At 48.8% G+C, this 13,547-nt stretch overlaps 1 protein-coding gene across 1 annotated transcript in view; it reads left to right on the top strand.

Annotated features, from left to right (window-relative positions):
- The window catches only part of TMEM266 (transmembrane protein 266), a 144,412-nt gene that overhangs the window by 109,894 nt on the left and 20,971 nt on the right, over nucleotides 1-13,547 (top strand). The window contains exon 9 of the mRNA XM_082647313.1: nucleotides 2,494-2,683. Within this exon, the coding sequence (XP_082503439.1) occupies nucleotides 2,494-2,683 (190 nt within the window). The remainder of the gene's footprint in view (nucleotides 1-2,493; nucleotides 2,684-13,547) is intronic.

The following is a 13,547-nucleotide window of genomic DNA, read 5'->3' as shown; positions in this document are numbered from 1 at the left end:
GAGATGATAGTAAAGAAAAAAATCATAAACACATAAGAATTAAGAAACTCTCTTTAAGTCCTGTCCATCAGGACAAAGAGGATACAGATTTCAGTGGATTTAGGGAAATGGGGAGTGATTTAGCAGAGTGGAGAATCTATAACTCTAGTGTCTAAAGAGGCGGATAGTGAGGGAAATGGGCTAATTCCCCCCTCAGTACCCTTTAGAGTTTGGGAGGAACGGGGTGAATGTGAAGCTGACCACAGGGGAGAGGGGTTGGCTAGAAGTCTGTACACATAATATTTGAACCCTCCGTGTCCCCTCCCAAGTTCTGCACACTCCCCCATCATACAAGAGGCAAGAGGTTCGTCCTCTGGAGAAATTGAACCAGAGGGCTCTGCAGGTGGGCACTGGGTGAGGCAGAGGCCTGGGGAGAGGTTCAGGGCTGAAAATGAGGATTAGGTGAAAGTCCTTTCATCTAATGGCTGGACCCTCTGCCCCATTTTTCTGCCCTGCTGCCAGCACAGAGGCAGCCAGAGGTGTGTCCTCAGGCAGGAGGCTGATGAACTCTGGGAAAACCTGAGTGTTCCCAGAGACAAAATTTGTGAACACTGACATTGGGAAGTTGCCCCGATGCCTGGCCACCCTAGTGTTAGTGAATGCTTCAACTGTGTGTTTCACTTTTGTCAAAAGAAAAATAATAAAACATTAAAATAAACAAAAATATCAGAAGGTGCCAAGCAAAATGTAGAGAATTCAAACAGAGTGATGTGATGGAGTGCCTGGGTGGCTGCCTTAGGTCAGGGGTCGGGGAAGGCCTCCAAGAGGGGGAGCCAGCCGTGTGATATGGGACCAGAGGTCCCTGGGAAAGGGACCTGAGACCAACACACACTTAGTGTGTTTAAGGAATGACGAGAAGGCCTGTGTCACAGCGGGAGGTAAAGGGAGAAAGAATGTGGTGCAGTGAGCCAGGTAAGCAGAGCCAGAACATGCACCTGTTATGTAAGCCAAGGGTAGAAGTTTGGGTTTTCTCCCACCCGAGGTCTATGGACAAGGGGGTGACATGATCTGATCTAGGTTTACGAGAATCCCTCTGAGCCCTGTTGGCGAATGGACGGTAGAGAGCTGTAGGGCTGCAATCATCCAGGTGAGAGCTGGCAGTGGAGGTGGAGGGAGGTGGGCAGGCTTGTGGTAGCACTTAGGGAGCTGGACTTGAGGGCAGATTGGACGGCAAGGATAAGGGAAAGTGCGGAAGCAAGGGAGGAGATTGCATTTTTGGGGATACAGCTAAAATGAGATGAAAACACCTGAGGAGCAGGTGTGGGGATAGAGCGAAGTGTCCTGTTTAGACTAGGTTGAGTTTGTGACACCTGTGCCCCAATTCTGTGTTGCTGTCAGGTAGGCAGTTGGAGGTTTGATCTGACATTGCAGGGAGGGGCCAGGGCTGGAGATTGGGATCATGGGCAAGTAGGTAATCTCCTAGGTAGGGAGCCCAGGTCCGGGGACTCCCTGGGACTCCTCTACCCGCCTCCCTGCTTCAGGCCTTTGGGGGTTTGACTGGAGGTTGTGGGGTTATGCCAAAGCGATGCAATGTGTGTTTGGAACACTAGGTGGCAGTGAAAGATCTCCTTCCTCCTGAGCCCATGGCCAGGCCCTTCAGTGTCAGACCCAAACTTTGCCTTCACCCAGATGGCCCAGGGAGGCCCCCAGAGTGTGAACAGCCGTCTCAGCCACAAACTCAAGAGGCATCTGGAAGCCTCTCTAGGCAACCTTCCCCAACAACAACAAAAAATGAAACCAAAATAAAAATGTGTGCAGCTTTTTACAAAGCCTTTATGAAGCCCTCAAGTCCTCAGAGAGCTCTGTGGGGTGATAACCCCTGTTTTACAGATAAGAACACACGGCAGTACGCCGCAGGGTGGGAACTAGAGTCCAGTCTAGTCTGGCCAGCCCTCGGAACACCTCCTAGAAGAGGGGATATGGGCGTTGCTGGAAGACAGATGGGTCAGGCGCAGCCCAGTAAGCCACAATGGGCTCCCACCGGCTAGTTACACTGACCCTGAATATTGCGGGGTTTCCCGTCTTCCACTAATCATCAGTGTGGGACGCCAGAATAAGGCTCTTGGGTGGCACGTTTAGGCAAGTAACCAGAACGCATCCCGTTCCCTGACTCCTCTTCCTCCGAGGCTCTTCCCGCAAACCACGGCTGTGTTTCCTCTCACGGCCATCTTGTCTTCACTATGGGGCCAGACTACACAGTATCCGAGGTGAGACACACGAACGTGTTTTTTATTACTCGGAAAAGGCTCCAGAAACGTCAGAGACTCTTGCGACAAGTGTCGTTGGGAGATTTGTAAGGAACGCCCCCTCCAGCCTTGGGATGCTCAGCCCATTCCTCCCCGCTCCCTCAAGAGGAAAGCGCCCAGACGTCGGGCTCGGGCCGGGTCCACGTCCCCCCCCCCCCCACCCCGCCCCTGCGCAGCCCACCACCCACCGCCACGCTCTTTCTTGCAGTTTGAGATCCGGCAGCTGCGGGCGCACCTGGCGCAGCAGGACTTAGACCTGGCGGCCGAGCGCGAGGCGGCGCTGCAGGCCCCTCACGTGCTCAGCCAGCCGCGCAGCCGCTACAAGGTGGTGGAGGTCGGTACGTGGGCCGAGGAGACCGCGGATGAGAGCGTCGTGGAGGAGCTGCAGCCCGTGCAAGGTGAGCCCGCCCGCGGCCTCCCCAGTCCCGTCGTGGGGAGCCCCGTCCCCACCCCTGCCCTAGGGCTCTGTGCACAGCTTCCCGGAGTTGGAGCACGCCTCCTGGCAGGACCGTGCCCCCATCTCGGCCCACGATTGTGGCGGTGGCGGTGGTGGTGACCCTCAGATCAGTGCCCCCGGGACTACCTTTCTGAGCCTCGGAGAAAGCGTTCAGGTAAGCTCCCTTGACCCGACCTCTACATGATCTCAGTGGCGTGTACTCATTTCATGCCTGTGGGCCACTGGCTGCTTTGCGTGCACTATTTCCCCAGTCCTCGCGGTAACCGCCTGCAGGAGGCTTGACTTTCCTACTTTATGGATGAAGGAACTGCGACCCAGAAAAGTTGTCCAAAGGTGCCTCAGTAATAAATGGCAGAGCTAGGCTTCCAACCAGATGCCTAGGACTTTCCTACTGGACTGCCCAGCCCACTAGGGCCCAGATAGTAAGTTCAGGCCTGGGGCCCAGAACAGCCCAGAACCTATGCTTTGGGGATGGTAGTAAATTGATGGGCAGGTGATGTTGGTGGAAATGGGAGTGCCGGCCATACCCTGGGGCAGAATACTCTGTAGAAGACCGACCAGCTGTGTCACCTTGTAGTGGGGAATTAACCTTTCTGGGTCTTGGTTTTACCAGCTGTCAAATGGGAACAATGCTGAGCTTTTCCCACAGGGTTGTTGTGAGGCTCCAGGAAGCAGGTGAAAGTGGCTTCCAGAATTGCAAAGTAGTCCTGCAAATGTCAGGTGGTATTATTTCGTGATTGGGGGTGAAAGTACCCTCACCTGGTGATGCAGCCGTGTCAGGTGTGGGCCTTTGGGAGGTTTGGAGAGACCGTGTTCTCATGGGCTCAGGCCAGGAATCAGCCTCGGCTCAGGGGGCACAGCGGGGGAGATCTGTGGTCTTGCTGGAGCCCCGGGGGAATCCTGGGAGCCTGAACATGAACGCTCATGTCTGAGTCCTCCCTGCCCCAACTTGCACCTGAAAATGTTATCACTAAAATGATGGTTAAGGGATTTCTTCACTTTACCAAGATATTTTTTAAAGTATCGATGTCCCCTAATAATTCAGAATACATTTTTGGGTCCCCATTTTTTACCTAAAGGTAAGGGAACTAAGATTCATCAAACTCCTCCAAGAGAAGCTTTTTACAGTGTGATTTCATTTCGTCCTCACACCTCCTCTCATACGGAGGAGGAAACTCAGACCCAAAGAGGTCGAGAGAATTTCATGGGGTCACACAAGAGAAATGGAGGTGCTGGGCTTGGAACCGAGGCTGTGGGATCCTAAACTCCAGCTTGGTGTGGGGCCCGCTTTGCCTTGGCGTGCTGAGTGCTCCGTGCCAGGGCAGCGGCAGCCAGCAGGGCTGGGCAGGTTGGGCAGCAGGAAGCCAGAGCTCCAGACTCTGCCACTCCCCGGCTCTGTGATCTGGGGCTTCTGTGTTCCCTTCTGCAAAGTGGACTCATCACTCCAGCTCTGTCTGCCTTACAGGAAGTCTGGGGAACTGATGGATGTGAGAAAGCTCTGTAGGCTGTAAGGCACTGTGAACAGGTTTTGGGGAGCGGGGTGATTGCTATTATGATCTTTTGAGAGACCTTCCAACCTTAGAACTGTAGAATTTGGGGGGTAGGAGGGACTTCTGAGTCCAGCTCTTCAGCTGATACGCTAATCCCATCTATTACACCTGCCAAGAGTTTTACCTTCTTCTAAGAATAGGCACCCCGAACCTCCCAGAGAAGCCCATGGCAACCCAACATCAGATGGCTCTGCCTGTTAGAAAATTCTTCCTCAGGCTGTGCTGAGGTCCGCCCCCGGCACCCACCTCTCCCACATGGACGAAGCTTTTATATATAGGCCTGGTGGATGCCCTCCCAGCTGAGATATCCTTTCGGAGACTGGCCTCTGAGTGTTTTCTCCTCCAGAGACTGTCACCTGCATTCCCACAACCAGTCCTCAGGGGACAAGCTCTCCAAGTTCTTGCTGTTCTGCCCCTCCCTGAGCATCCCAATGTTTCAGTCACGCAGTTCTTGGGGAGCTGCAAGACCAGGGCAGAGTGTCGAGGGGCCACCCCTGCCTTTTTTCTGGACCCAAGACCCCTGTGACAAGGCCAGAAAACTCCTGAGCCTTGTGGCTGCCTGGCCTGAGCTCACAGGTGACCCAGGCCCACATGGCTCTGTCGAGCCCCGTGTCCCTGCAGCCCATCCTTGGGCAGCGCACTTTCTGTACCCCGTGTGTGGATTTTGACATTCATTTGTGTTCAGCTGTAGCTTGTTTGATTCCTGCCTTTACTCCGGGTTTCTAGGACTTTGTAGATCCTGACTCATCACCAGTTCCTTCCGGTTTCACTGCCTACATATATCGTGAAACATTCCCCTTTTCCATGTGCATTGTTCAGCCTTCCTTATCTCTGGACCTCGGCTGGCTCCCTGACCTCAGCTTTGCCCCCATAGGTGCCCTCTTCAGTCCTTTGTCCCCCCCTACACACACACAGTCATCTTTCATAAATCCTTCATGTCACTAGGGCTGCCGAAACAAAGTACTGCAAACTGGGTGGCTTAAACAACAGAAGTTTACTGTCTCACAGTTCTGGAGACTGGAAGTCTGAGATTAAGGTCTTGGTAGGGTTGGTTCCTTCTGAGGGCTGTGAGGGAGCATCTGTTTCAGGCCTCTCCCCCAGCTTCTGGTGCTTTGCTGCTAATCCTTGGCACTCCTTAGCTTGTAGAAGCGTCACTCTGACCTCTGCCTTCTCTTCACATGGTGTTCTCCCTCAGTGTGTGTCTGTGTCCAGATTTCCATTTTCATAAGGACCTTAGTCATGTTGGGTCTGGGGCCCATCCTACTCCAGTATGATCTCATCTTTTTTTTTTTTTTTTAAATACATTTATTTATTTTTGGCTGCATTGGGTCTTCGTTGCTGCGCACGGGCTTTCTCTAGTTGTGGTGAGCAGGGGCTACTCTTCCTTGTGGTGCACGGGCTTCTCATTGCGGTGGCTTCTCTTGTTGCGGAGCATGGGCTCTAGGCGTGCGGGCTTCAGTAATTGTGGCTCGTGGGCTCTAGAGCGCAGGCTCAGTAGTTGTCGCGCACGGGCTTAGTTGCTCTGCAGCATGTGGGATCTTCCCGGACCAGGGCTCAAACCCGTGTCCCCTGCATTGGCAGGCGGATTCTTTTTTTAAAAAATTAATTAATTTATTTTTGGCTGTGTTGCATCTTCGTTTCTGTGCAAGGACTTTCTCTAGTTGCAGTAGCAGGGGCCACTCTTCATCGCGGTGCGTGGGCCTCTCACTGTCACAGCCTCTCTTGTTGCGGAGCACAGGCTCCAGACATGCAGGCTCAGTAGTTGTGGCTCACGGGCCTAGTTGCTCTGTGGCATGTGGGATCTTCCCAGACCAGGGCTCGAACCTGTGTCCCCTGCATTGGCAGGCGGATTCTCAACCATTGCGCCACCAGGGAAGCCCAGCAAGGCGGATTCTTAACCACTCTGCCACCAGGGAAGTCCAGCCTCATCTTAACTAATTATATATGCAACAATCACATTTCCAAATTAGGAAATCACAGTCTGAGGTACTGGGGGTTAGGATTTCAACATATGACTTTGGGGGGGAGGACGCAATGACTCAACTCATAACAGGTGGCATATAAGACCCTTGATGGTCTTGTCCCAGGCTGGCCACTCCCCCGACCCCCGCCATCTCATTTCCTTCCAGTCTGCACTCTGTCTTCACTTGCACTCTAGCTGAGTGAAACATCTTTGCGTTTGGGAAGTGTTCTGCGCAGTAGTAAGTCTCTGAGCCTTTCCACATGTTGTTCACTGGCAGGACAGGCCTGCCTGCCAAACTTCTTTAAACATCCTTAAAACCCGTCCCAGAGTGAGCTCCCAGTCACCACGCCCTTCTCTTGAGACCTTATACGATCTCCCACTAGGCCCCAAGTGTGCCAGGTCGCTCCCACACTTTATCTTCGGCGCCCACTGCGCCTGGCCCTCAGCAGGCTCCCCTTAAAGTCTGTTGCATGGAATGTAATCTGCAAGCCCATAACTGATCGAAGAACAAAATAAGGCTTGTGGACATCACTTGTTTCCCTTGGGTCCTGCAATCCTGGGCGGAGCTCGGAGGCATCTGGCAATAGCCCACTCCAAAAACCCCACTCCTGGCTTTCAGCTCCCCATGCTGGTGCTTGTGGAATCCAGAATAAAAGAATATAATAGAAGAAGAATAGAAGAATCTTCTTTTTGAAAGTTCTCCTGGAAGTCAGTGGCAGCTGTTGCCCACTTTGTCTTGCTTTCCAAGGATGCGAAGAGCAGGTTTACAGCCTCCTGGTCCATCACAGGACCTTCCTCCTGATGGAGCAGAGGGGGCTGGAGCAGCCGCTTCCTTGCTCTCCCTAGTGGTCAGCCTCCTTGGCCTGCCCATGGCAGCTGCTCACCTGATGCTTGAGCCTGCCCGGTGCTGTTCTGTCTTCAGCTGAGCCCACCTTGAAACACCTGAGCTCAGCTGAGCACCTCCAGTACAGCCACACATTCTGCAGCACCTCTCTGTCTCTCTCATCAGGAGACTGAGCTCTTGAGATAACAGCATGGCCGTTGCTATCCCCCAGCCAATGACCTCCAGACCCTGGACACCTGATGCCACATTTGGATTCACAGGGAGTCAAGATCGGGGGTCAGAGAGTCTGCAAACAAACAAAGCCTTTAAAATAATCCCACACATTCTAGTGCTGTGAAGCTTTGAGTGCCTCCCTCTCTACCCTGTTCCTCCTCTCTCTGCAGTCCCCATAGTGGGCAACTTCCAGGAGGAAGTGGAGGGACACAGAATAAGAAGGGAGAAAGTGACTGGCTGCATGTGCCAGCTAGGGTGCTATGGGGTCTGCACTGACCCTCCCGGAAACTAGAGGCATGTCTGAACGAGGCACTCAGGCCTCCCATAGAGGTGGCAAACGTGCACCCCTGGGAGCAGTTGCAAATGCCCTTCCCATCTAGTCCTGGAATCCCACCCCTGTTCTCCTTTATCTCCTCTGTGACACCCCCTACTTCCCAGCTCTCTAGATGCACACCTGCCTGCCCCAGCCCACTCAGTAGAGCACAGCGCATTCCTGGTCTGCCACTTGATGGCCAACCCCCAGAGCTGTCAATAGAAAAGGCAGTGCCTCTGAGGCAGAGGGCAGAAGCCTGGGGGGCTAGCAAGTGGCATGCATGATTCACAGCCTCAGATGGGCCAGAGAGACAGGGCACCCCAGCTGATCTCTCTTTGACCAGGAGCTGTGTCCAGGGAGGGATTTCCACGTCATTAGAAATTATGGCTAGACAAGCTAGGGGCGCTCTGGGCCACGCTGGAGACGGAGAAAGGTCAACGTTCATTGCTCACCATGACCTTCAGGCCAGCGAGGGCCCTGAAGCTCACCATATCACACTAGTACACAGACCATCTGGGGATTAACCTGCAGACAACAGCGATAAGTCTCAGGACCCTTGGGCAAGGGCCTTGCTCCAGGGGGGGATGGCAGCCCAGGAGGGCGGGAGTGCCATCCTCAGCCCGGGCAGAAGTGGCTCCTGCAGTCTCAACAGTTGCCAGCAGGTCACGGTCAGACTAATGCCGACCAGCTTCTGTTTAAACTTGCTCCAGCACAAATCATTTTTAAAACCCAGGCGGCAAAGTTGCAGGCTTTGGGGCCTGCCAAGTTCACAGTGCCCCTGTGTAGTCATTAATACTTCCCTCCCAAATTTATTAGTCTTGAAGCTCACCCGTAACTTCTGAATTACAGCCCCTGGGGGGAGTGCCGCAGCTTCCACCATATATCACAGTGAGCTTCGGTGTCCCCCCGTGCTGCACCAGCGCTCAGAGAAACCCCCCCAGAGGTGCACCAGGCCCGCAGAGCTGGCACCAGTGTTTAACCTTGGGAGAGGAGGGGCCTGTGTGCCAATGGAGGCAAGCCGGGGTTTCTGCCATCACTGGCCTCCTGATGTGTGTGCCTGATGGGGGCCCTTGGGGACCCCGGGGAGCCCCGGAGCTGTAGAACTAGAACTGGGCAGCGAGGCAGCTGACAGGGCAGAGCTGGTGTGGGTGGTACTGAGGGAAGGACGTGGGTTTAAGACTCAGGGCTGGGTTTGAATCTCAACTTGGCCTTGAACAAGTTACTTAAACTCTGAGCAGGTCTGGCTTTATGGTGGGGTGACCCATACAGTCACCGAGGGCCTCACATTTGGTTCGATGCTCTGCTGTCACTCTTGAAATTCTTAATGCTTCTTTTCTTTCAGTGAGGTATAATTGACATATTAGTTTCAGGTATACTAGGTAATAATTCGATATTTGTATATACTGCAGAGTCACAATAACCCTAGTTAACATCCATCACTATACATAGTTACAGAATTTTATTTCTTGTGATGAGACCTTTTAAGATTTATTCTCTTAGCAACTTTCAAACATAAAATACAATATTAACTATAGTGACCATGCTGTATCATATCCCCATGACATTTATTTTATAACTAGAAGTTTGTACCTTTAGACCTCTTTCACCCACCCATTTCACCCACCCCCCAGCCCCTGCCTCTGGAAACCACCAATCAGTCCTCTGTATCTGTTTCTTTTTAGTTTTGTTCTGTTTTTATTTTCTATTTTATTTTTTTAACATCTTTATTAGAGTAAAATTGCTTTACAATGGTGTGTTAGTGTCTGCTTTATGACAAAGTGAATCAGCTATATGTATACATATATCCACACATCCCCTCCCTCTTACGTCTCCCTCCCACCCTCCCTATCCCACCCCTCTAGGTGGTCACAAAGCACTGAGCTGATCTCCCTGTGCTATGCAGCTGCTTCCCACTAGCTATCTGTTTTACGTTTGGTAGTGTATATATGTCCATGCCACTCTCTCACTTTTCCCCAGCGTACCCTTCCCCCTCCTCGTGTCCTCAAGTCCATTCTCTACATCTGGGTCTTTATTCCTTTCCTGCCCATAGGTTCGGAAAACCTTTTTTTTTTTTTTTTTAGATTCCATGTATATGTATTAGCATATGGTATTTGTTTTTCTCTTTCTGACTTACTTCACTCTGTATGACAGTCTCTAGGTCCATCCACCTCACTACAAATAATCGTTTCTTTTTATGGCTGAGTAATATTCCAGTGTATATATGTGCCACATCTTCTTTATCCATTCATCTGTCGATGGACACTTAGGTTGCTTCCATGTCCTGGCTATTGTAAATAGAGCTGCAGTGAACATTGTGGTACATGACTCTTTTTGAATTACGGTTTTCTCAGGGTATATGCCCAGTAGTGGGATTGCTGGGTCATATGGTAGTTCTATTCTTAGTTTTTGAAGGAACCTCCATACTGTTCTGCGTAGTGGCTGTATCAATTTACATTCCCACCAACAGTGCAAGAGGGTTCCCTTTTCTCCACACCCTCTCCAGTATTTATTGTTTGTAGATTTTTTGATGATGGCCGTTCTGACTGGTGTGAGGTGATACCTCATTGTAGTTTTGATTTGCATTTCTCTAATGATTAGTGATGTTGAGCATCCTTTCATGTGTGTTTTGGCAATCTGTATATCTTCTTTGGAGAAATGTCTATTTAGGTCTTCTGCCCATTTTTGGATTGAATTGTTTGTTTTTTTGATATTGTGCTGCATGAGCTGCTTGTATATTTTGGAGATTAATTCTTTGTCAGTTGCTTTGTTTGCAAATATTTTCTCCCACCCTGAGGGCTGTCTTTTCTTCTTGTTTATGGTTTCCTTTGCTTTTTTTTTTTTTAACATCTTTATTGGAGTATAATTGCTTTACAATGGTGTGTTAGTTTCTGCTTTATAACAAAATGAATCACTTATACATATACATATGTTCCCATATCTCTTCCCTCTTGCGTCTCCCTCCCTCCCACCCTACCTATCCCACCCCTCTAGGTGGTCACAAAGCACCGAGCTGATCTCCCTGTGCTATGCGGCTGCTTCCCACTAGCTGTCTGTTTTACGTTTGGTAGTGTATATATGTCCATGCCTCTCTGTCGCTTTGTCACAGCTTACCCTTCAACCTCCCCATATCCTCAAGTCCATTCTCTACTAGGTCTGTGTCTTTATTTCTGTCTTACCCCTAGGTTCTTCAGGACATATTTTTTTCTTAAATTCCATATATATGTGTTAGCATACGGTATTTGTCTTTCTCTTTCTGACTTACTTCACTCTGTATGACAGATTCTAGGACCATCCACCTCATTACAAACAGCTCAATTTCGTTTCTTTTTATGGCTGAGTAATATTCCATTGTATATATGTGCCACATCTTCTTTATCCATTCATCCGATGATGGACACTTAGGTTGCTTCCATGTCCTGGCTATTGTAAATAGAGCTGCAATGAACATTTTGGTGCATGACTATTTGTGAATTATGGTTTTTTCAGGGTATATGCCCAGTCATGGGATTGCTGGGTCATATGGTAGTTCTATTTGTAGTTTTTTAAGGAACCTCCAAACTGTTCTCCATAGTGGCTGTACCAATTCACATTCCCACCAGCAGTACAAGATTGTTCCCTTTTCTCCACACCCTCTCCAGCATTTATTGTTTCTAGATTTTTTGATGATGGCCATTCTGAGTGGTGTGAGATGATATCTCATTGTAGTTTTGATTTGCATTTCTCTAATGATTAATGATGTTGAGCATTCTTTCATGTGTTTGTTGGCAGTCTGTATATCTTCTTTGGAGAAATGTCTATTGAGGTCTTCTGCCCATTTTTGGATTGGGTTGTTTCTTGGTATTGAGCTGCATGAGCTGCTTATAAATTTTGGAGATTAATCCTTTGTCAGTTGCTTCATTTGCAAATATTTTCTCCCATTCTGAGGGTTGTCTTTTGGTCTTGTATATGGTTTCCTTTGCTGTGCAAAAGCTTTGAAGTTTCATTAGGTCCCATTTGTTTATTTTTGTTTTTATTTCCATTTCTCTAGGAGGTGGGTCAAAAAGGATCTTGCTGTGATTTATGTCATAGAGTGTTCTGCCTATGTTTTCCTCTAAGAGTTTTATAGTGTCTGACCTTATATTTAGGTCTTTAATCCATTTTGAGTTTATTTTTGTATATGGTGTGAGGGAATATTCTAATTTCATTCTTTTACATGTAGCTTTCCCAGTTTTCCCAGCACCACTTATTAAAGAGGCTGTCTTTTCTCCATTGTATATTCTTGCCTCCTTTATCAAAGATAAGGTGACCATATGTGCGTGGGTTTATCTCTGGGCTTTCTACCTGTTCCATTGATCTATATTTCTGTTTTTGTGCCAGTACCATACGTTCTTGGTTACTGTAGCTTTGTAGTAAAGTCTGAAGTCCAGGATCCTGATTCCTCCAGCTCCGTTTTTCTTTCTCAAGATTGCTTTGGCTCTTCAGGGTCTTTTGTGTTTCCATACAAATTGTGAAATTTTTCATTCTAGTTCTCTGGAAAATGCCATTGGTAGTTTGACAGGGGTTGCATTGAATCTGTAGATTGCTTTGCGTAGTATAGTCATTTTCACAATGTTGATTCTTCCAATCCAAGAACATTGTATATCTCTCCATCTGTTTGTCTCACCTTTAATTTCTTTCGTCAGTGTCTTAAAGTTTTCGGCATACAGGTCTTTTGTCTCCCTAGGTAGGTTTATTCCTAGGTACTTTATTCTTTTTGTTGCAGTGGTAAATGGGAGTGTTTCCCTAATTTCTCTTTCAAATTTTTCATCATTAGTGTATAGGAATGCAAGAGATTTCTGTGCATTAATTTTGGATCCTGCTACTCTACCAAATTCATTGATTAGCTCTAGTAGTTTTCTGTTGGCATCTTTAGGATTCTCTATGTATAGTATCATGTCATCTGCAAACAGTGACAGTTTTACTTCTTTTCTGAATTGGATTCCTCTTATGTCTTTTTCTTCTCTGATTGCTGTGGCTAAAACTTCCAAAACTATGTTGAATAAGAGTGGTGAGGGTGGGCAACCTTGTCGTGTTCCTGATCTTAGTGGAAGTGGTTTCAGTTTTTCACCCTTGGGAACGATGTTGGCTGTGGGTTTGTCATATATGGCCTTTATTATGTTGAGGTACGTTCCCTCTTTGCCTGCTTTCTGGAGGGTTTTTATCATAAACTGATGTTTAATTTTGTCAAAAGCTTTTTCTGCATTTATTGAGATTATCATATGGTTTTTCTCCTTCAGTTTGTTAGTATGGTGTATCACGTTGATTGATTTGCGTATATTGAGGAATCCTTGCATTCCTGGGATAAACCCCACTTGATCATGGTGTATGATCCTTTTAATGTGCTGTTGGATTCTGTTTGCTAGTATTTTGTTGAGGATTTTTGCATCTATGTTCATCAGTGATATAGCCTGTAGTTTTCTTTTTTCGTGACATCTCTGTCTGGTTTTGGTATCAGGGTGATGGTGTCCTTGTAGAATGAGTTTGAGAGTGTTCCTCCCTCTGCTATATTTTGGAAGAGTTTGAGAATGATAGGTGTTAGCTCTTCTCTAAATGTTTGAAAGAATTCGCCTGTGAAGCCATCTGGTCCTGGGCTTTTGTTTGTTGGAAGATTTTTTTTTTTTTTTCGGTACGCAGGCCTCTCACTGTTGTGGCCTCTCCCATTGCGGAGCACAGGCTCCGGACGCGCAGGCCCAGCGGCCATGGCTCACGGGCCCAGCCACTCCATGGCATGTGGGATCTTCCCGGACCAGGGCACGAACCCATGTCCCCTGCATCGGCAGGCGGACTCTCAACCACTGCGCCACCAGGGCAGTGTTGGAATATTTTTAATCACAGTTTCAATTTCATTGCTTGTGATTGGTCTGTTTATATTTTCTATCTCTTCCTGGTTAAGTCTCAGAAGGT

Source organism: Grampus griseus (genome assembly GCF_964374135.1).
Source record: "Grampus griseus genome assembly, chromosome: 2".
NCBI lineage: Eukaryota > Metazoa > Chordata > Mammalia > Artiodactyla > Delphinidae > Grampus > Grampus griseus.
This window is presented reverse-complemented; position numbering and strand designations above follow the sequence as displayed.